This window comes from Ammodytes marinus, assembly GCF_949987685.1.
Source record: "Ammodytes marinus genome assembly, chromosome: 21".
NCBI classification, from domain to species: Eukaryota; Metazoa; Chordata; class Actinopteri; order Uranoscopiformes; family Ammodytidae; genus Ammodytes; species Ammodytes marinus.
This window is the reverse complement of record NC_137225.1, coordinates 14849162-14873220: the sequence shown is the minus strand read 5'-3', so window position 1 is coordinate 14873220 and position 24059 is coordinate 14849162. Positions and strand designations below refer to the sequence as shown.

General features: G+C 40.9%; 2 protein-coding genes across 2 annotated transcripts; one reads left to right on the top strand and one right to left on the bottom strand.

Moving 5' to 3' along the window:
* Nucleotides 1-2651: 2651 nt before the first annotated feature.
* On the bottom strand, nt 2652-10516 carry cops5 (COP9 signalosome subunit 5). Its single transcript, XM_080049876.1, has 8 exons — nt 10245-10516; nt 9743-9977; nt 8761-8889; nt 8285-8350; nt 6645-6730; nt 6351-6462; nt 5481-5629; nt 2652-2948 (listed from the first exon to the last, which is right to left on the bottom strand). The coding sequence occupies exons 1-8, from the start codon at nt 10379-10381 to the stop codon at nt 2858-2860; spliced, it is 1005 nt and encodes a 334-aa protein (XP_079906002.1). The 5' UTR covers nt 10382-10516; the 3' UTR covers nt 2652-2857.
* A 1099-nt stretch (nt 10517-11615) lies between these two features.
* Nucleotides 11616-23798, top strand: cspp1a (centrosome and spindle pole associated protein 1a; the record flags this gene model as incomplete). The annotated part of the gene is made up of 28 exons (XM_080050052.1): nt 11616-11661; nt 11758-11855; nt 11974-12054; nt 12610-12699; nt 12987-13231; nt 13361-13432; nt 13980-14071; nt 14208-14304; nt 14386-14443; nt 14720-15012; nt 15109-15215; nt 16080-16167; nt 16440-16536; nt 16846-16993; nt 17103-17243; nt 17391-17461; nt 17624-17767; nt 17889-18035; nt 18122-18220; nt 18320-18380; nt 19266-19392; nt 20267-20382; nt 21479-21616; nt 21819-21853; nt 21965-22025; nt 22516-22625; nt 23087-23225; nt 23605-23798. 28 exons carry the CDS (start codon nt 11616-11618, stop codon nt 23796-23798), a joined length of 3195 nt encoding a protein of 1064 aa, XP_079906178.1.
* Nucleotides 23799-24059: the final 261 nt, after the last annotated feature.

Below are 24059 nucleotides of genomic sequence, written 5' to 3'. Positions count from 1 at the left end.
GAGCTGAACCATGGACAGAAGCTATAGGCTACCTGAACTTAGACACCCCTTTACTTGACCCCTCTTCCCCGGGGACGTTGGGGTTACAGCAGTTTATCACTGTCAAATACTGTGCGAATCTGCAGGGACAGGAAATATCAACTAAAGTTAAAGGTAGATATCAAGTGAAAGGTGGAGACGGTCCACGCCCAAAAATATAGGCTACCGTATGGGTGTGCTATGAATTAAAAGTGGAGCCAGAAAGCAATTGCTAGCCTACATTAATTTGAGCCAGGCTGGCTTAACAGCTAGCGTGAAACGGTAGCGGGTGTTATTAGCAAATCTAGCACGAAATCCTTTCTATCTACGGTGCATTTGGGCGTGTAAAATATTATCTTAACCCACCTACCTCTCGAGGTGGTCAGCTACTTTGGAGACGAACGTGAGTAGGTCCGTTTTGTTTGGACTCATGTTGCTATGGAAACCACGCAACGCATCTATATCAGAATCAGCGTCACAGTGCGACACCGGCGAACACAAAACAAAACAAAAAAACATAGGCTAATAACAATAATATAATAATCTTTATCATGAGTAGGATATTTCTGTGGCATCTGTATGTTTGGAACTACTATTTGGGTTACAATCAACCATGGGAAATATGAATAGTTGCTGTAGCCTGGGCCTGCATTAATTTAATGCAATTTATTTATTTAATTGCATAAAAGGGGCATGTTTAGTAAAATAAAATAGTTTCGTGAAAAGGCAGTGTCTAAGTTACCATATCCTTTATTATTCTACAACCTGGTAAGGGCTTTGGCTGTGTAAGGAAAGTAACAGGAATGTTTCAAACTATTTAGCATCTTGCAATCAATGGCCTTATTACACACGCACATCCACTGAACCATGCTAAAAATGTATGCTGTTTATTTTTCCTGGCCTTCTCTCTTTGCAGCTAAGATGACGTTCCTCCGAGCTATAGTGTCTATCTGTCGAGGCAACACACCAAATCAGGACCACGGCCCACTTCTGCCAGTAACCCCCTGCATTGTTAATAATATCATGTCAAGACCTGGGTTTCCTGTGAGGGAGTGACATGCCTCCACTTATGCAGGAGCACATGGCGGAAAGGAAGTGCAGCACCTCCAGGTTTCTGGTCTGGGATCAGCTTCTTTACAAAGGGGCACCGTTCTCATGGGGGTTAGTTCTTCTCAGAGCTAAACCTAACATAACATCTCCAGATCTGCGGTGGGGCCTAAATACTGTGGCTATACCCACATAGCTATTAATCATAAGCCTTATCAATCAGCTGCTTTCATATCAGCCAACACCAAATCATCCAGTGGTTCACCCCTTCAAGTCTGTGTGGACGGCAGAGAAGGCATTCCACTGTAATCCGTGAAGGTCTTTTTTTTTATAGTAATGGGGAACATATTGGGGAACATACTTTGGAATTAGAAAATTGCAACACGTTAAAAGAGTAAGGTGAATTACACTGGTAATGGTTCTTTGACTGCCCACAATTTGACTTGATTAGAATTTACATATATTTTCCTATTCCACCTTTAGTCATGCATACAAATGTCCATCTGGTGATAATCACAATATTTACATGTCCAACGAGTTCAATATGTTCCACAGATTCTTAAATAGCCATGAAAGACCAAATATAAGGCAAAACTATTTCCAAGCAGCATACTCTAAATACTTTCTCAGCACAGTGACGGTCATCCATGTAATACATTTAAATATCTGGCAAAAACATGAGCTATTGAGCAGGCCGTGTTCGCAGAAAAGCTATTCAACTATTTCATATTGCTAAATTACATTTAATTTAATCTAATAAGTTTCCTCTTCCTTCACCGCTATACCTAACACCCTCCCAATTTAAGACATGGCTTAAATAATGGTAAAAGAAAATCATTATAAGAAGTGGTGCCAAAGCTCATGCACATAAGAAAAAACAGACACTTTCACTGGCCCAGTGGGACTGTCTCCTATGCGATACATGACGTAAAAAAATATACTTTTAGCCATTACAATACCATTAAAAAAAGACACAACACAAACCCATGCCAAGGCGACTGTCTGTAAAAAAAGACAGACTCGGTGAGTGTCTGCTTCGATGGAGAGCAGACACGTTGGGTGAATAGACTCCAGTGTGTGCGGCTTCTGTTTCTGTGCTGCATCACTGCCACACTATAACCTGACGAGCCGGCCACTCGGACAGACTGTGTACCGCTGAGAGCCAAACTGTGCTGGAAGTGACTCCGCAGAGACATCCCACACATGGCAACCGATTCCCTTTGAGCCTACGCAGAAGCTTGAGTTTGTTGTTCCATTATGTAATGTCGTGACAGGCTACACCTCAATGACTGACTGGTGTTAGGTAAGGCTTTGCGTTACATGCAATAGCAGTGTGTTCCTTTGTCTGGCTGCAGAAGAATACTGGACCTGTATGCAAAAAGATTATTTGCAACAGCCAGAGCTGTAAAGGGAAAACAATTAAGTAGTGGTGGCTCACACCTTTAAAAAATATTTCAGGACAAATGTCCACCGTAAAACACTGCAGAAATTGCTAAATTTTGCAGCAACAAAATACTTTAAATTGCAAAATATATACAAAAATAGTATTTCACATTTTTTTCCAAAAGGAAAGAAAAACCCACATACAGCATTTGCAATTTTTATTTAGTTTTTTTGCATGACTTTTGCATGACTTCTGACTGTAAAATCCTTAGTTTCTTCTTGGACAAAAGAAGATGTTGAATTTAAAAAATAAAACTCCCAAGAAAAATCACAGATGATGCTATTCTTAGCAGTTAAACATAAACCACACAAAATCCAGGTGAAAACCAAATAGACTCATAGTTTAGGTTTAGTTGCCAGATGTGTTGACTTGATTGAAGAGTTTGTCCTTAATGACTTGAGACATCAGGCCATGAATTGCTTCAATGGTTGTCTTGCAACTGAAACAAAACACAGTGGAAAAATAGAGATTAGATCAATAAACCCCTGTAAAACAAGCACAGCAGACAGGAGACACATCTAGACTGGAATCATCCAATCTCAGAGGGCAATAATAGAGAAGGTGTTATTTGCAGTCTCAATCTTGGTATCAGATTTCACTGAAACTAGGATTAATAAACAGATAAGGAGGTTTAGTTCTGATCTTTCAGTTGTTCTGAATTTACAACCATATTTAATTATATGGTTTTATGACCGTTTTTAATCATAACAGGGTTCAACATAACTTTTTTTTCCTACTGGCCCGCCGGGCCAGTGGATCTGAGTTTTACTGGCCCCTTGTATATTTTCACTGGCCCTGCACACACTTTTTTTTTCTTCATAATTTAGTGTCAATAATTATAATACCTGTATTAGAAAGATAACCAGATCTAAAGGGAATATATATACTGTAACAGTATAGATATTCCCTTTAGATTTGGTTATTTTTATTTTAGTTAATTATATGAAATGTTGATATTGCTCATACACATAATATAAAACCAGGCAAACATATTGAATTAGAAGCCTACAACTGAAAGTATGTTGAAAGAGTCGGCCAGTATTTTAAAGTCCAGTAGTTTGATTTTATGATTTTTGATTGTTTTTATTCTTGAATTTGGGCAGTTTAATGAATAGTTCACCTGCAGAAGTCATGTTCAAACATAAAAAAAAAATAAGAGATGAAGGTCTGATCATTCTTTGTGGTGTGGTAGGCTGTTTTTACTTTCTCTATATGCATTAGGGATGTGAATGTGTCGACCGAATGACCGGTTTTCCACTTGCGCTCAAGTTGACTTTAAAAATAGAATAGAAATACGAAAATCAGGGGGTTATGCCGTTTTTTTAATGGGATATTTCACCGTGTATGTGAGTTCACGTCTGGTCGTGAGCGCGCTGCAGGAGTGTCACTTCTCCATGAAGTGTCAGCTTCACATAAGAGTCCGGTGTGGGACCATTTTTTCAAACTATTGATAAAAAACAATGCAGTGCAAAATATGCAGCATAAGTTAAACGCTCGTCTGAGACTATGACGTTAAATCACCTTAGAAACACACAATGCGTTCGTCCGATCACAGCAGCGTTTCACCGTGTGATCTCGCCAGCGAGTGAGCCGCCGCGCAGATGAACTGTGGTTTGTGGCTAAAATAATAACCAGGGATATTCTCCCCGTTAGCGATTTCAATGGGAAAGACTTCCGCGATTTGATTGAATGTCTCGAGCCTGAAAACACAGTGCCAAACTGCGCGACTATAGGAACTGTACAGTGAGCGGAGTCCCTCCGTTCGTTTCTGTCTACAACCGACACAATCACCGGAGACGCATTCACAGCGTTTAAATAACGCCTCTCATTTGTATTACCATTGGGGCTTGTATGCAAATACTGTAACATTACGGTGGCAGATAAAGGAAAAGCGCAGTTATCACTTTCTGCACCTCAACCTCTGCTGTGGGAAGAAAGAAAGGGGGCAAAGCAAGTCGATTGATTTGTCGACTCGCAGGCGGACGGTAGGCAGCTCTGCCAACGGAGCGAGAGTGCACCCGCTTCTTGCTCCACCTGTCAAAACGCCCACGCATCGGTTGTCCATTAAAAAATATATTTAATATTAGGTTTATTATATTGAGTCTTAAATAAACACTGCTTTCATTACGACTCTCAACGCGCATTTCAATGAACCATGATAGTCTACAAAAAAGGTAGTCTACAAAAAGATACTGAACTGTGATTGGCCAGTCACTGGCCCGGGCGGGACAGTGACTGGCCAATCAACTTGCCCTGCATATGATTTTACTGGCCCCGGGCCATCGGGCTATACGTTATGTCGAACCCTGCATAATACTTGTAAATGAGAAGATTTGAAACCCCAATAGAAGACAGATCAGGAAATACTTCTAGAGCTGAAATTCTAAGGCAATTAGTTGATCGACAGAAAATGAATCACCGGCTATTACGGTGACTGATGATTTGTTGGAAACAATCTCTATTTTATTTCATATCACTCCAAATCTCCTTGGGTTCTGAACAGTGAAACAGACAGTTTAGACAAAACTTATTTTTTGAATGTCTATTTTTGAAACTAATTTGTACCTATATTTTTTCTTTACCTTATAGATAGAATATATTTCTTGAATAGTTGAGAAAATAATCATCAGATTAATCAGTTATACAAATCATTTTGATTTCACCCCTAAATCAAACTTAACAAAATAACTCAATCATTAACTTCATACCATTGCTTTATTTCATTTAATGATTTGTGTTAATTGGATGGAAAAACACATCTTAAACAGGATACAGGTCATTGTTAATATAACATAAAGACAAGAATATACTCAGTTGAGTTGGGCGAATACTGTATATTACAATTAACAAAATATGGAGAAATTACTTAAAAGTAAGCAATGGGAAAGCAGGCTAGAGCCAAAGACAATGCTGAAATTACAGTTTCCAAAATCAATGAAGTTCACATTTGAGTATAGGTTTCAGGTTTTACCTGTCTCGCGTTGCTTTGGCCAGTTTGTCCTCAGACTTCCTGTCATGTGTGTCCAAGCCGAGCATGAAGCTGCCTCTACCCAGCTGGGCCTCCGACTGCTCCAGCTTCTCCGACAGGTCAAACACCTGGCCTGTGGTGTAGTCCGAGTTCTGACCGCCAACAAACACAGACACACGCACAGAAAACCATTCATGCACAATATGCCAACAAAAGCTGGATAACAGATTTTCCACAAAGAAGAAGGATTTTGCAGAACGGCAACAAATTTGTCTAACAGGCAGTAGGGGGAACACTTTGTGTGTTGTGGTGAATGAAAAGAAGTCAGGGAGAAGTTTGCTTAAGGTGAGGCCGTGTTTTTAGTGGAAAAGGTAATTAAAACACAATGACATAGGGGCCCCTGACTAGGGCGACAGTGTTGCAACTGACAAAGCCTGTCACCCAATGAGCAGCTCGTTCTTGACATGTAGTCAATTTATCTTCATCCAGAATGCCAAAGAGCTAACTGTTTGGATAAGCCCGGTGCCTATTTAGACTGTTTAGTCAAGCTCGGGACAGAGTGACTGCATCCACAAAGGGAATTCACATGAGGAGCTTTCAATCTTTAGAGTGAGCTATGGGGGGAAAGAGAGATAATCCGTGCTGAACCGTGACAGCATCTGTATCTAACGCTTATCTCCCTTGTTAAACAGTGTAAATTAATCTTATTACTAAAATAAATAAACAGGGACTCTCGGCTAATAAGCAGCAATTAATCACAACATCATAAGCGGTTGACCACATGTCTCAAATGAGTTATAGAGTAAAAATTAACCATTCATCAAAATGTCAAACAATTAGCAAACATGTTGCCTTTTGAAGTAGCCTACGTACCGTGAGGAGACTTGAGGAACTTAAGGTGTTGACCCAATATTTATTCCAAAGGAGTTCCAGAAGCTTTCTATCAAGGGAGGACTTGAAGTAAGTTACCTCCAAGGCGTAATACCTGAAAAAAATCAAACCAAAGCAAAAACATGAGCAATGAAAAGGATACAGTCAAACAGTAAAGAGTACACTATATTAAAGTAATAACAATTCTAAAATATGCATCTATATGATGTATAGGTATTGATATACATATCTCAAATAAAGTGACAGCACCCAGGTAAACAGTATATCAATACTTACTGTTTACAGTGAACACCAAAGTCTTCGATCTTGTTCAAGGGGATGGTCTGGTACTCTGAGGGTCCTTCATCAGGAGGTTTGTAACCCTGAAAATCCAAAGAGGAAACGCTAAGACATAACAACAGACAACAGCTTTTCTGTAACATAACCAGATAATTACTAAATCAATAAATTAAGAACTTGTTGCAGTTGTGCACATGGAGGAGCTGCGATGTTTCAACTCAAGGTGCCAAGATAAATGGGAAAAATCCTGGGGTCCCCTAATGCAACACTTGGGATCCATCCCTATGTAGACTAGGGGCCTATCCGAAAAGTCCAATCTCCTAACCTATAAGCCTCCTTTCCTATGCCTTAACCCCTAAACGTCATCGGGGTTAAGGAGAGATGAAAGGTGCTTCCTATCGAACATAGGAAAGGACAGCGCTGTTTCAAATGAATTCGACTCCACTTTTCCTAACCGACGTCATTGCGCGACGGCGAGTATTGCTGACGTGAGTCTAGCATGAAACTACACTATTCTCCGAAAATGGACTACAACAAGCGCTCGTTTGATCCATGCGTTCTTTTCATATTGATTTTAATCAGGTTGTCGCCAACAGAGTGAGAATCACTCCCATATATCCCAATTGACATGTGGAATAAAAAGAGGCTACACTTATGTTGATGTTGAAATGAACTGCCCCCAGTAACTTCATTAAATGTGAAGTTGGTATTTTCTTTTCTTATGGTGTAAATTATGTGCTACGAAAATAACTATTATGATGTTGGTCTTTTATGAGTTCTTTATTATCTTAATGGGGGAGAGGGGAGGGGGGTATTTTGTTTTAGCCGAGTTAAATCTTCCTCTCTTCTCTTCTCCTCTCCTCTCTTCTGTTTTACCTGTCGTTTGTATTCGTGTAGAGTCGGTAAACTCCGGCGGTGGCCTGTTGCTTTAAATCTTGACGCCGTAAAGGATTATGGGATACCACTATCTCCTTTCCTTTAGCATAGGTTGGTCAGGAGTAACCTATGCTAAAGGAGGGTTAAAGGATGAATCGAGGCTCCTTTCCTATGCCTTTCCTAAGCATTTTGGGAATTCGGATCACCTATCTGCCGAGTACTTCCGGTTCATCTCGATAGGAAAGGAAATTTCCTATGCAAAAAAAAGTTTTCGGATAGGCCCTAGGTCTTTTTCTTTTCTTTTTTTCTTTGTGTACTTCAATGCTAACGCTGCATTTTCAAAGTTGTTGTGTTCATATCAAATCTTGGCTGCAGTGGATGTTGTGTGCTGGCATGAGCTTTTGTCCTTGGGAGGCTAAGATAAATTTTGTTTGACTAGCAGTGACTCCTCCTGTATGTGTGAGTGCGTGTGATCGTATGTACCGGTAGTTTTTTTCTCTGAGTTTTGTGTATTGTTGTAGGTGTTGTTAATTAAAAAAACATATATAAATATGAAGAATGAAGTGAAGAGGTAGACAGGCAATAACAATATTATAAATTATAGCTTGTTTAAGTATAAGCAAACATATACAATATGACCAGAATTAAAAACTAAAACCATAAGATAAAACATATGTGCACCTGAATAATTAGAAGAAAATTGTTTTGTTAATTAAAGAATTAGCGCCTTAAGAAACTTGTGACTACATTCTTTGCTTTACCTTTGGGTAGGTCCTGAAGGCGCCTAGGTTGACTTTCCCTGCAGAAATAGTCCGAGTGGGGTCGATCTGTAGGAAGCGAGATACAGTACAACAGGAAAGCAAAGTCAGGGGTCATACAAACCACCAGGGACCACTCAAATCTGGCCATCAGGAGCCTTTTACTATGGATGTCAGTGTGCTGAAAATACACACTTAATTATATGACGCCCATGGCATTTAAGTACTGCTAAACCAAATTAAGTGTAAATAGGATATACGGTTGCAATAGCAAAATATTCATCAGTCCTACATGGAAACCGTACAACTCATACATCAAAAATCTTAACGCCCTTCTCAGTTTCACCCACTTTAACTATTGACATAGAAGAAAAAAAATCTTACTTTGCAGAATACAATTTTAACGTGGTGCAATTAGAAATCACAGTAATTTAGGCATTTGGCCTTAAATGATTTATATGTTTTTCGATCATTCTTACCACAACAGCCACAAAAGGCTCCTGAAACTGCTGGTTGAGCATCTGAGTGCTGACATCTATGCCTGAGAGCCAGCACCCATACCCTGGGTGACTGTGGTACCAGCCAATAGCATTCTCAAGCCGGCCAACCTGAGGGATAAGAGATACATGTATTTAAATGGAATATAACATTAAAAAAAGGATGGCCATAGATATTGTAAAAATACTGATAGTATAACAATTTTTTTATCATAAATTATCATTGCTATCAGTATATTTTTACAGTGCATTTTAAGGAATTTTGGAATATTTTTTTTAGGACCATGTCAAAAACTGATGATGTTGCAACAGAGTTTAAGTAATGATTTTTTTTAAGGGGATAAAAAAAACATCCAACATGTAACATCAATGTTAGGAGACATACAGTTACAAATAATTGAGGTAGTGGCATGATAGTGATGAAATATGTTTGGATAACAATCAACTTTCACTGTAAATGTATTTCATACTCCAAAATATATATAGTTATATAGGACATTTAAAACACTTGCTAGTGTGTTTAAGGATACAATCAAAAGACAATAATGTTTAGTTTTGACTAAACCAGTAATTACATTTTGCTACAACTAAAAGGTATTTTATCACATTGATGCAAAATTGCTTAGTGCTTTGCCAAATAAACCCATATCGGCTTATTGATGTAGGATAAAGTGATAGCTAGCTAGTAGTACAAACGTGTATAATCTAACGTTATGTATATCCTTATTGCCCAACCCTACAGTGAGCAAAACTTGCATCTTGGCATTAGCTTCAACAATGATGAAGATGTACACAAATAATGAAAGTATTTAGAGTTAAATGAGCCTATTCTAGAAAAAAAATGGTTGCAATCAATATCACGTACAGAAACATCTATCGATTAAAGATAGACTGTTTTAACTCCTTTCTTAATGATGAAATCTATGAGATGCCATATTATGGGGGAAGTCTGTGTCTGTCCTACCTGTTTAGCATTTTCAATGTAGGCAGCCATGTACTCATATGCTGCAGCCTGGGCATTGACCCGGGTTTCTGTGCCCTCGACAGGCAAGGCAAAGCTGTCCATAATCATCATGGTTTCACCATCCACCTTCCCCAGCATGAGGCCCATCACCTCCAGGTTTCCTCCGGACCTAGCATGCATCACCATCTTCAACAGGGCCAAGGCTGAGACCTTGCAGTACTTGAAATAGTGGTGACTAAGGATCAGAGAAATAATTACAGGTTACTCATTAACAGGTATATTAAGGACAATATAAGGGAGTGGAAACATTAGCAAATACACAACACTCAGTTTGCCGCACTGCTGTTTACAAACAAACCAATGCTAGGTTGTAGCCAAGCTACCAGTGGGGCTTCTAAAAATAAAGTACCTTGACATAACAAACGACACCAAGCATTTAGCTTAACAATAATTTGAACACTCAAGCTAAAAACGAATTACCTCATAACTGTTATGTACTTACTCCTTTGTCCAAGGCTTTGCAGCGAGGATTTCTTGTTGTTGCTTTTTGTCATATTTGTAAATTTCATCTATGCTCTGAACTTCAGTCATGCTGTTAGTTAGCTCCCATGTTTTCTGAGCCGTGCTGCTCCCCGCCATGATGAATTATCTAAGCCAAAAACTGAGTCTATAAAACCCCTTATTTGTGATCCAGAAAGCGAAGAAATTGTTGTATTTTATCAAGATTTTGAAACCGTAACAGAGCCGAACGCCGATTCACTCAGGAAGCCACCATAGTGGATGATACCAATATAGGAATGTGCAATCGCTTGGCATCGTTTGTTGTCATATTACACTAATAAGACGCTGATATGTTCGTATTTTAAACGGTATTTCTAAATACTAAGACTGAACTTAAGATAACAAAAATGTTACACCTGACGCGATATTTACCGTATTTATCATTCAAATGAAAGTACACGCAACCCCTCTAACAGACTGCATGGTTTAGTCCTGGAATGACCGTAACCGGCTGTAACCAACTGGCGGTCACGTGCTGACATCTAGCGGCGTGTTTGAGAAAAGCCATATTATATCTATAGAGAAAAGCAGGTTCCTCGGTTCCCTCGTGTGGGCTTTGGCTGTAATAGGTATTTGGCACACGTTGGCTGTAATAGGTATTTCGAACAAGTGAGTGCTAAAGGTATCTGAAAAATCGATCAAACTGCCGCTTATATTAAATGATTCAGGTAAATACACGTAACAAAGCCTGCAAGCAAAACTCAAATGGCTTTCTGATACTTGTTTTCGAGTGTTTGTTGTTAGTTTGGCTGTGAATCTTTTATTTTTATGTTAAAACCGCCTCAGCTGCCAAGGACACCAAAAAGCCAGCACTACCGTCTAATGTATCAGTTGTTAAACTGTGAGTTTGGTGGGTATTTTTTCTTTCTTTTTTTGGAGTTTAGTCTTTGCTAGTTTAGTTAGCCTCTCTCTTTTGTGGCATGGTTGCCCATAGCAACGAAATGACGCCGATAGACTACACAAGAGCGTGTGTCAGGCTTGGGACTATGAAGGCAATGTATAATGATAATTGTATGTATCTTAACAATGTTATGTAGGACTTATGTGGCCAGGACCGGGTTTAAAATGAGCTTTAAAACCACTATAGGCCTACTCTGATTACGAAGATGGGATGTTGTATTTTGAGGAGCAGGAAGAGGAAACACCCAAAGATCATCACTGAAGGGCGATACGTGCAAATCGAGGTATGTGAAATATTAATGAATTGTTAGACAACTTGTTACTTGTTAGACAAATATACCCAATGTTTTAACATAATGCATTGATGTTCTCCACAGTCAAGAGCTGGTCATTTCAACAACTCTGTGTAGACATGCCTCCAGCATCAGCAGCACATGGACTGCCTAATCCTGACAGAGGTATTGTTGAAGTCTCTGACACTTGATAGTTTACATTATTTTAGTCTAATGTTATGCCATGCAATTTATATATTTAATATATTTTACACTGTTCAGGTTTGGGCTTAAGTCTGCTTCTGGGAACTGACTACGAAAGGAAGAAGAATAAACTTCAGCGAGAGCTTCAGATGGACTACAAAAATTACGTTGCCAAGGTCTGGTGATGATGGATATGAATATATATATCGACCATTAGGACGTATTTAACTGTGTTGCCTCCGATCTGCATTTTGTTGACTCACAATCCTGTCCTTCATTATCATGTTCTTACAGAAAAAGGATCTGAAAAGTAATGAACTTTGTTCACAACCCCAGTATGTCTCCCTACCGATTGATGAAAAGCTGTCAGTTCAGGTGTGTCTGTGTGCCTGTATGCATGCTTCAGTTTTGTGTGTACCTTTGTGTGTCCCTGAGTGGAAGCAGGTAAATCTCCATGGCTATCAAAGTGGGACTCCTTCCCCCCCTGGCATGATGTCACTTGCTCACAACACCACTAATGATGTTGCCGTGCTGCAGCCTCAGCTTAAGCTGTTATGAATTGTTGATTGCACAGTGCTTATTGTTTCATGGCAACTGTTTTCATTTACAAGTGCTTGTGGACTTGTTGAGCATCTTAAAAAGACCCAGTGGCCTTATGGATAAGGCCTAAGCCACAGGAGATTGTGGGTTCACAGATGATACTTATTTAGTGCATGGGATGATACTAGATTATAAAGACGTTGCATCTTTGAAATATTGTGTACTATACAAGTTAAAGACAAGAGCATTTGTCAAATTAATGTGAAAAGCAGTTACTGTATCGTTTATATGCAAAAAGTGTGCTGCCGTTTATTACTGGGTTTGTATATTTATCTACCTGAATAAGATGGCTACTTATGTGACATAAATTTGAATTTGTTTCATCCACAGGAACATCTAAGAGATGAGAGAAATAAAGAGTACAACCTCTACCTTCAGGGACAAGCTCAAAACAGAAGGCTAAAGAGAGGGACACCTCACGTCACTTCAAAGGGAATGAGAATGATCAATAACCAAACATGATTTAATAGTAAAATGTTTGCAAAATACACTTGCAAATATAAAGAGCTTTCTAAACAAAACACATGGTTTGTAGAAGAGGAATGCTTTTCATATTCATTTTTTTCTTTTTCACATTTTCCATTTTTCAGCCTGGAGTGTTTCAAGCTTCAGATGGTGTCTGCATTCCTTCACCACCTTCTCCTCTGCCGATCATCAATGCCCGTACAAACATAAACCCTCCTTCTTGTGAGCATTCTTCATCAAAGGGAGACGCTGCCACCCTGGCAGGGTTGATGGATAATGGAAAAGGGACAGAGACTGGGGGTCCATGCCATCGGGGACGAAAGCGTTGGGAACTCCGTAGACCAAAGGACACCTATTTCTGTGAGGAGGAACTACTCAAAGACAAAGAGGACGAGTTGGAGTGCAGAGACAGGAGGAGACAAGAAAGACACACTCCAGGGCCTGAGTACAAAGAGGAGCGGAGAACCAGAGAACGCAGAGCTAAAAGGTTCAGCTTTTTTTCTATAGAATCATTTTGAGCTGTGATCATATTTACATTTATACCATAGACAAAAGGTTGTGTGGTATAATGACATAATTCCTCTGTACCTCTCTTGCTCTCTTGTCTCCATGGCAGAGCATCTCAGGACATAACAGAGGTGGAGGCCCCTAGTGTTCATGACCAGAAAAACAATGGAGGGGCTGGACGGTCAGAGTAAGCTAGATTGATTTCTATCATCAGTTCTGGTGGACTGCAGCAATGTGATTTGTAATGCTGAAACCAAATTCAGTCACTAAAGTTATCTGATTGATTGGACGAGCCAACACAGGGTAGCTGTAACACAAGAAAGATAGGCATATATAAATAGCTTCCATACTCAGTTTTAGCTTTCCAGCACTTCTCTCACATGCTGGTGCCTTACATGACTTCAGTGCCATTTGGTTGAGCCACTCTCAGTAAGCTGTTAATGCGTAGTGCAGTGATGGAGGGTGAACGTTGGCCACGCTCCAGGCAAACAATTACTCAACCCAGTTCTATCAGAGGAGCTGGACTGATTGGAGAAATGAGGCTTTGCTCCCTGTCTCTGAGACCGGGAATCTCTGCAAGTAAACTCTGAGGCGGTGGGTGATGTAAAATGGTAGCTGGGTGCGGCTCAGAGAGGAGGCGATTGCTGAGCTGTAACCCGTATCCATTGTTAGTAATTGGATGACTCCAGCAGAGAGCCTTAATCTGGCTGTGTATCTGTGTTTTATAGTGTGCAAATGCCAGGCAGCATGAGGTCGGCTACAAGATCCAGACCCGCCACCAGCAAGGAGAATGCAGACTTTGCTACTGGACTAATGATTGGTAAATACCATTCCTGTTGCATCATGCTTTTGGACACCTATTGACTTGCGGGAATATTGATGAAGTCACTTGAAATCCTTTTTCAGCATTACACATGAAAGCATTTGTATGTTTATGGTTCTCTGTTGTCACCCAGGAGCAATAGAAGAGCAGACGGCCTCTCAGATGAGGAAAGAACAATACAAGCAAGAGCTGCTGGAACAAATTGCTGAAAAGCAGAGAAATACGATCAGGTGAGTACTTATTTGAAAAATCAAACATTTAAAATCATTACATGCTATGGAATGGAATGATTTGCAGCAGCATTTTTCCAGGGAGAAGAAACTTGGGCTGAGGGCTGCCACCACTGGAGCCAAAGACTCTGAGAAAAAGGTTTTTAGACACGTATTACATGGTGTGATTTTCTTACCACCTTACTCACTCATCACATATAGCAGTTGTGCATTTGTTTTTATTGCTGTATCTTTCACAGTTAGTGGTTTACAATGAACACATCCCACCTGACAGAAAGTAATACAATCATAGATGAGGATTACATTATTTTGATGTGGTGGCACAATTTCACCTAGAGTAATGACCTATCTGGAAGTTTTCTCAATATTTGTTGACTTATTTTCTTTCTTTTCCCTGATGGATCATCTCTTCCAGCCTGGCCGAATGAAGCAGTTTGGGGCTGCGGGTCGTGGTTATGACAGCTACAGGCCTGGAGTAGATATGAATGCTGTTAGGAACGACCCAAATCTCATTCCTAGAGATGAACAACCCATCAAAGACACAGAAGAGATAGCAGCCCCAGGAAGGTTGCATGTGGACTACAGTACAGCTCTCAGTCAGCTGACAGGGAAGACTGTGCCGGCACATCGTGTCCCCTCTGTTGACTATTTTAACGAGGACTACCATAGGGACTTCTCAAACGTGCTAGGAGGGGTGGCCATCCCGAGGTAGCTCACTGTAGCCTAGTGTTAACTTTCTCGACTTAAATGACATCAACAACTCTGCTGTAAATTCATTGTAGTTTCTGTGATGTTGTTTTTCAGGGTGGCTGGTGTTCCTCATCCCGTTCCTCCTGCTATAACGAATGATTACAAGACTCCTTATGACGATGCCTATTACTACTATGGAGCAAGGAATCCATTATATCCTAGTATATTATTCATTGTATTATCAATTTTATTAATTTAAGATGTTTTTTATATATTTACCTTTCATGTGCTGCTAACCATTTTTAAAAGCAGACTTGAGTGTTTTGAAATGTGCTATCCCAACATCAGACCGACACTGGTTTCCATTCACTCCACCGTGGTTTGAACATAGACTGTATGAGTTACATCATTATTGTGCAGGAATGCAATTGTACGTGCAGATTGACACCTACAATGTGACAATTACATACTGACAAAAATGAGAGCTGTCATGGATCAGTTACTGCATCTTAAGAAAGGTTTAACTCTCTGCAAGTGGATTTTCATAATGTATGGAAATTAATGTTAAAAAAACCACTATTAAAATCCAAAACTACACTATATGCTTTGGAAATGGTCAGCAGTAATGTAAAGTATGCATATTTGTAGTACACACTCGTATGCTCCACTGTCATTGCTATGCCTGGTGTCTTCACTGTCATAAAATGACTTGCTGTATCTGGCAGTGTCACCCTAGAGGGGAGTAATTCATACTGGCTTAAATAAACCCCCAGACCTCTCTGTAGAGAACTATTTCTATTTTTTATGGAGCTCCTTTATCGCCATATCAATGGCCAAGAGGCCTTGGCACAGCAAACCATAAATCTCATCTTACAGCAGAACTGATTTTATTACTAACGGGATATTCAGTTTATTGGAAATGATCAGATCCAGATGGATCTCACTTCATCCAGCTGGTCTGTTTGGTTATATTTATTTTATTTTCCATTTCCATGTTGCAGCCGCTTTTCAGCGGATTGCTAATGAAGCTGTTTGTTTTAATATGTTTGTATTTCTTACCTTGTTTATGTGTATTTCTCAATTAGATGGATTTCCTGAAGGGGTGCAGCATTCTGGGAATTTCCACAGTCCTCCTCAAAGACCATCCCCAATCAGACTCATTGGCCACACTGAGTCAGTGTCCTTTTCACCACCTTGATTTTTGCAATAGAAGTTTATAAATTCAGTTGATTAATTCATTATACACACTTTAAAGCTGTTTCTAAATATGTGTGACTCCTTTTCTGTACACTGACAATCACATTGTGTGATTGATTTTACACTCATTAGCCTTTGTATGTCTCTTCCTGAAGATGGCCCTTACTGCAAAAAATAATAATTAGTTTTTCAGGATCTCTGGTGACCATATGCATCCTCATCATTCGCCATTTTCTGTCTGCTCCTAGGGCCGCTGATCTGCATAGAGTTTCTCCTAGAGATGTGGACAATTCCAAGCAGAAGAAAGAGAGGGCACTGAGCTACCAAGAAGCACTTAAACTGCAGGTATGACACAAGATCTACAAGATATCATCTGAATGCCATCAGTAGACCCTGTGCTTTCGTACATGATAACTAGCTTAATGAATTAGTGATGACAGTTTGTGAGCAACAAGTGTTTTGGTCAGCGTGTTTTTGTGACCACCTTCTAATTTTGTTGTTAGTTGACAGTACAGGTATTTTGACAGGCAAAGACCCCATCATGGGGGAACCAGTATTTCCCCGTGGGCAAATAAATGCATTATAGCAACTAAGACTAGCAAACAAACACAGACTTTCTGAACATTTCAAACACCCTGCCTTCCTCGAGTCCAGATCAAAGAAAGAGAGGAACGCAAAAGAAGAGAGAAAGAGGAGAAGGAGCGATATGACTCCAAGATAGAGGCCGAGATGAGGGCGTACAACCCCTGGGGGAGGAGTGGGGGAGGCGCTCCAATTAAAGACCAAAAAGGCAACCTTGTTAGTAAGTTGGCTCTCGCTTTCTGTGTTAATGAGGTCGGCTAAACCTGAGACGCTTTTATGGTGGATCATTCTAAACACTAATGCACCAATGAATGTGTCCTTTCCTTCAGGCGACCTGAATCAAATGCACAGGATCAATAGGGAGTCGTATAGGAATCCTTTGTCCGAGTGTAGTGGACAGACACAAAGTTCGGGGAACGGAGAAACTCCTGAAGCTGAAGCCAGGACTCCCCTTTCTCATCGACTATCAGGTACTGCTCAGTGTGTGGACCGATGGGCCAAAGTTTGGTTAAACTGGATCCTGTATGCTAGTGTTTTTCAATGCATTGTAAATTACAGTATATGTGACAAATGGCTCTTATTTATAGATACATTTCTATTCTCATGTGTCCTTGCAGGTTTTAGTGATGAGCAAACTTCAAAGCAGCACAACAAGCTGGACAGATACAAAGAAGAGCTGAAACAACAGGTAGGTCATGTGCCAAAGCCTTCTTTCTTTATAGTTACAGTAACTGTTTGGATCGGATGGATGGGGGGATTTTTTATAGATTACAACCATTTGTATGTTCAGTGTTCCTTAGGAACTTGTAAATGAACTGTAAATGTGACTTAACCATACCTCTACTGACAGATAGAGGAAAACAAGCGAAAGCAGGAAGAAGAGAGAGAACTAATGAGGATCGAAGAGGAGAAAATAGAGAAGAAGATTCAGGAGCAAAGGGCTCGCATACAGCGGGAGTATGAGGAAGAGCAAGGGAGGAAAACGCAGGCTAGGGTGAGGAGTTCATCTCTTTGATCAAGAGGACTTCATTATTCCTCCTTCCTTACAGTTAAGGGAGATTCCTCACACTGGGCTAGCCTTTGCGAAACAGTTTTTTTTACTATACTCTCTGCAGCGTAAGCCAGAAAACAAAACTCGGATTGAAGCACCCATATCACAACACCAGGAAGAGGAAAAGAGAGCGCAGGAAGAAGTGATTGAGAGGAAGGTTCCTCACAGCGCCAGGGGCAGAGGGGGGAAAAGGACACCGTTGAGTTACAAGGTACAGTAAGGCTCAAAAGCCATCGCTTCTGTGGCTTGCCGTTTTATTGGACATCGATTGATGTGACCCTGCTCGTATATTTGCAGAGAGAGCCATCACCTCCCATCCCAACCTTGCAGAAGAAGCAAACAAATCTCATTGCATCCAGACCGTCCACTGTGGAGAGCCAACCCTCCCCCAGGACTGTAAGTCACTTATTAAATGGATGCAGACACCTTCACATCAAGGCTGTTTTGTTGTAAATCTAGAGAATATAAAAAAATGACTGCCCTCAATTTCCACAGGAGCGCTCTGTGTCAGCACCCGAGCGCCGACCAGTCCCCGAGAAAATACCTGAGCCACAAGGTAAGACTGTCTTGAGAATATGAAATGCCTGGCTGCTTGTAAATCATAGATAGCCACTTAGGCCGTGTCTGAACTGCCATACTAGCGTCCTACATCCTACATACTCATGCATACTCTCTACTCAAAGATCGATTGTGTATGCGAGCTGCGTCTAAACGTTCTCAGTTGAAGTATACTCAAGCAATGAAGAATTTCTTCTTCTTCTTATAAGATTCAGGCAGTTTAGACACTGTTAAGCTTATAACCGCCCTCTACAGGTTAGATATTGAACTAGATTTTTACAGTCCTGTGTTCATCATCTGTGTTTTAGACCTCTTGTTTTATAATAATGATGTTTTGAGGCGGAGGATCCCTCCGACGCTCTCTGTCCGGCTCATCAGCACTCAGCTGTCTGTGAGTTGAGCTGGACGAGCCGCGGTGTGTGGAACAGCGATCTGTTCTAATCTCTCTCCACTATCAGACTCACAACACTCATTTCACTTAGTGACTCTAATGTTGTTAGGTATTTATCTTCATCTCTTATCTATTGTAAGAGTTTATGAATGACTGCACGTACAGTTGTCAGATCGCGGAACCCCAAACAATGTTGTTGCCTAGCAACTTGCTCGAAAATATTTCATTTTCCTGGGCGGGTAGAATTGACCCAGTGCATTATGGGGCGGTTGAGTAGGAAAAGTATACAATCGATTCATACCCAAAATCTTCCCGGAAGTTAGTACTCATCCGGGAATTTCTCACATACCCAAACTCGCATACCCAACCGTCACATACTCAAATTGAAGTCAAAATGAGTATGAGTAGGACGTTAGTATGGCAGTTCAGACACGGCCTTAGACATTTATTGTTCCCATCCTTGTCTCCTCTCACTCCCTTTGCCTTCTTCAGATGGACAGCAGGAAGTGATGAAAGAGCTCTCAGCCCTCCGTAGGTACCTGAGGAAAGAGCAGAGGCAACTGGAGGTTCAGCTGGGCCGCACAGATCGACAGGAGAGTCCCTTCACTACACCAAACAGGTATTACAGTCAAACACCTCAACACAGCACAGGTCATTTTAGCAGGTAAATTGTTCCCAGAATGACCTCCTATAATGTTTTTCCCGGGCTAAAAACCAGCCATTTAGAAAACCTATTAGTTGTGTTCTACCCCTTGAGGTCCATGTTCACCTAATACCAGATGCATTGAGGTAAATACACAATACACATTCTGTCTTGTTAAATGGCAATTATGATTTACTATTCCTTTTTAAGGAAGGTTTTTTTCTGCTCAGAGCTAATAAAAGTGACCCAGGTCAAATATTCTATCTCCTTATCTCCACTCAGATGTATTTCATGGACTCATTACTGCAGTAATGTAACAGTTTGATCCCAGAGGAGAAATGTTCTTTTCATGTCTCTTCACTGTGCAGTTCACAATGCTGCTGAAAAGCGTGGCTGCTTCTGACCCGCTTCAACCCCCCCTGAAAAACACGTGAATGTCCTACAAGCTACTTACAAAGTATCTGCTTGTATTTAAATAAGTTAACTGCGAATCATTAGGGAGATGCCGTTGAACTGTGGCCAGTTTCACTACTTTTCTTTGGTTCCAATATAAGCTGCTTACACAGAAAGCCCCAAGCCTCATACATGCATTTGGCAGTGCTGAACACACATACACAAGGTGTTATGGTGTTAAGTTCTTACTATTTCAAAGAAATACTCACTTTCTTATTTTAATGTCCAACTTATCAGAGGCCATCAATGTATGTATACTGTGTATGCATATGTAATGCATGCTGTAGCCATAGATCTACAGCATGTCAAGCATTCAGGATAGTGAACAATTTCGACATTGTGATATTTGAGATACTGCAGCTGCCCGGTTTTAAAGGATGTTTCTTCCTTTGCTCAGGCACAGAGGACGACCCAGAGTGGACGCCTTTGAGCCAGTGCACAGACAAGCTGTCCAGCCATCAAGCCATGTTAATCTGCAAAATATCAGGGAATTCAACCAGCTAAAATACAGAGGTAATGCCAGACACATTGCTCTCTTTTCAGTCACTGGAAGAGAAAAAAAACCCAACCTAAGTCAGTTTCCTGTGCGATCTTAAATGAGCCCCCTGTTGCAGTTCATTCCTTCTACTGTAAATGACCCAGGGATTACAAATCAGGACTACAAGAAGAAGTTGTACAATGCAGTAAGAAACTGCAGTAAAACTTCTCATGGTAGCTACTTTCTTTGGTGAAAGTGAAATACTGCCTCCTCTTACTTCTAGTGGTGAACTGAGCATCATACTTTGTGACAAATCAGTGTATCCCACTTAACTGAAACCAATTGGACACACTGGTTGCTTTGCTTCTGTACCAAATTCAGCCAGTTTTCAAACTTTGAGAGAGCTGTTGAAAAAGTCTTCTATAACTGCCTTGGTCATGGTAGTGATGTAAAGACAAGAGATGAGGATCACTGTGGTCCTAAACTAGCTGGGCCTTGCCAATGGTTTAGACTTCCCAGAGCCCCATCAGTCCTCTGTCTCCGTCTAGCCACATTGAAACTTTAATCTCATGAGGTCATTGGAGGCGTCCATCAGTGACAGGCAGTTTGGCAGCGTAGTGGATGAGGAGGCGACCAAGGAAATAGCTTTGTATGGCTTCCCAGACACAAGTTAATGCAGGGTTCTCAGAAGACACTCAGAGCTCCAGCTTGTAAAACCAACAAAATAGGAGGAAAAAATGCTACTTTGTGACAATTATACCAAATAATTTTATCGAAGTTTCACATATAAATTATGAAATTTATGCCAACTAACGCTTGAAAGCGTATTAATTCTGTCCTTTCAAACCTTGGTAGGATTTACTGTAGAAGAAAGGATAATGGAGCTGCCAAGCTGCTGCTTTAGAGAGAGAGTAATGAAGGAAGAAATTACAAATAACTCTTTGCAAATATGAAAATTGTTTGTTTCTCTTTCAATGTCTACCTTTAGTCTATGCCTCCTGACCTAACCTTTCTTATCCTCTGTTACTTTGCTTATGCAACTGTTATGACTGCATTAGTTGAGGAAAGCCACTTTGTTGCTACTGTAGGAGGAAAACGGGACAAGATGTTACCTTTCCTTTTATTTGTCAGACACAGAATCCCGCGAGGAGGTCCGTCACCGGTACCCCGAGCCCCCCACTGACGCACAAAGTCTGGACATCCAGCAGCAGGCACTTCTACGTCAACAACAACGGCAAATCAGACTTATGAAGAGGGAGCAAGAGCACGGTCAGTGAGAAGACAACACACACACACACACACACACACACACACACACACACACACACACACACACACACACACACACACACACACACACACACACACACACACACACACACACACACACACACACACACACACACACACACACAAACATTTATCCTTATACTTTTGTTCTTCTTAACTTGTTGCTTTGTGTTCCCTACAGACTTTCTGGACCATCACGCGAGCTACTACCGTTCTGTGAGTGGTCATCACTTTCTAAATATGGCTTTGTAATGTGACAGGCTAGTCAACACCATCTCGCATCATTTGCTACTCTTGGCTAACTCTGTTTAATTCTTCTCTCGGAAGAACAAGCCTGCACGCTTCATCCACAGAGACTCCAGATTGCCGCCCGAGACTGCTCTAATTGGTAAGCCCGGCTCAACAAAGTCTGTTTGTAAAATCTACCCCGTTCGTCTTTTTTTTTTTTTTCCCTCTTTCAAGTATGAATAACGTGTTTACATCAGTGGACACAAAATACTTTGAGGCTTTCTTTTTTTTTGTCAGGCTTCAGACATTTTACACAAAGGTGACATGACTTTGTGAGGTCAGCTACATACACCGTTACAATGCCCCACTACCAGCAGACTCTGCTTATTTAGTTCTTTGTCCATGTGCCAGGCGAGTTGTGCCACACGCCAGCTCGTTTCTCTGTCTTGCAGCTGGTGCCAGTTTGCAAGGCGCACGCACCAGCTGCAGGGTGGAGATAGTACATTGCCAGCCATTTGGGAATGGGGGGATGCTACAGAAATTGTTTAAAAAAAAAACTGGTGCGGGATGGGAGGCAATATTTTCCCCCCTACCCTTTTCCAGCTGTGAAGAGTTGTGTGTAATGGTGAATGGTTTTGGGGTTTTGTCAGATCTTTACAGTGGTGATTCATGTGAAGAGCGAGATCGTGAGCGGAGGCCCCCTCTCTTCTCAGCAGAGCACCGGGAGAGGACAGCCCCACAGAGGAGACATGACTATGATGTATGGTACTCATCACTGAATTTATTATTTTGTTTGCTCTAGTTATAATAACGACCAGACTCACAACAGTAACGGAGCGGTCCCTCTCCGATGCTTTCAAACAGAGCCGGCCCAAGCCTTCATGGGGCCCTAAGCAGAATTCGATTAGGGGGCCCTCTCCAATTTTAGCGCTGTCCAAATCTTTGACTATTGTTAAATGTCATTCAAACACCCAGTATTTTTCCGCTATTGTCTCCAATATCCAGCTGGGTGAAAATAGTAGCCAGCCGAGGCCGGGCGGTCGGGGGCCACAAGCAACCGCTTAGTTCGCTTATGCCTTGGGCCGGCTCTGCTTTCAATACTGTATAACTCAAGTCCAATTAGTTTTTGTAATTTTTCAACATGACGCCCATGTTATTGTATTCTCTTCCTTGTGATTTCTTTCTGTGTTGTATAAGTAGTTGCCTGTGTCTATTTATCAGAGGGACCGCCAAATCCAGCCAGATGCTCAATCTTTGCAGTCAGTGACTAGTTTGGACCTTGAATACAAAGTCAGGGCCCACAACCAGCAACGCTTCACAAGACAAGACAATCGCACTGGTGATCACATGGGCAGTTCAGGTGAGATCAGTAAAGTATATTAAATAATAAGCTGCATGCCACAAAACAAGTGAAGGACATGAACAGTGATACGGTTAACGTCTTTCACTAGTAAATCAAATGAACAGAAACAAACCTATGATACAATAAAATGCATATAACATTACATTTCAGATGCCCCTTTAAGTTTATCTTTTTAACAGATTTCTGACACATATGCCTCAGTCTCTTAAGCTTTGCAACCTTTTCAAATTATATATTAACTGTTATTTTAGAACAACCCAAAGAAATGACTCAACTGTGAAAATGATGGCACCTAAACAAAACGATCATGTTTGACATATTTTGAGCATCTTTTTTTCCCCCTGAAGTGTAATGGATAACTCTCTGTACTCTCCAGAGGGGCCGTTTGGTGATGAAGCTGACGTCTTTCCCCTGCGGTCTGCCCTGGAGAGGCGTGTATCCACAGAGACCGTTGCCACAGAGCCCTGGCTGCGGCCTGGCACTTCAGATGCTGTCAAACGCTCAGGCTCTAGGGAAAGGCCAAACAGCAGGATGGATGCTCCACACTGGATGACAAACCACATCACATAGCTTTCATCACTTGGTGTCAGAGGACAGGAAACTGCACTGAGTAGACAATAGTTCTCTGCCAATTCCTCTTTTCTTTGGATGCTCCCCCTGCTCCTGAGAATGCTTTGAAAAAAGACTCCGTTTGCCCAAGAAGTGAACTTTTTACCCTGGAGATTAGATTTAGCCCAGTTTTGTAAAGTGCATATCTGTGAATGTGGAAATACGTACATTTAATTAAGCTATAAATATACACCAGAGTTTATCTTTTAATACAAATGAATG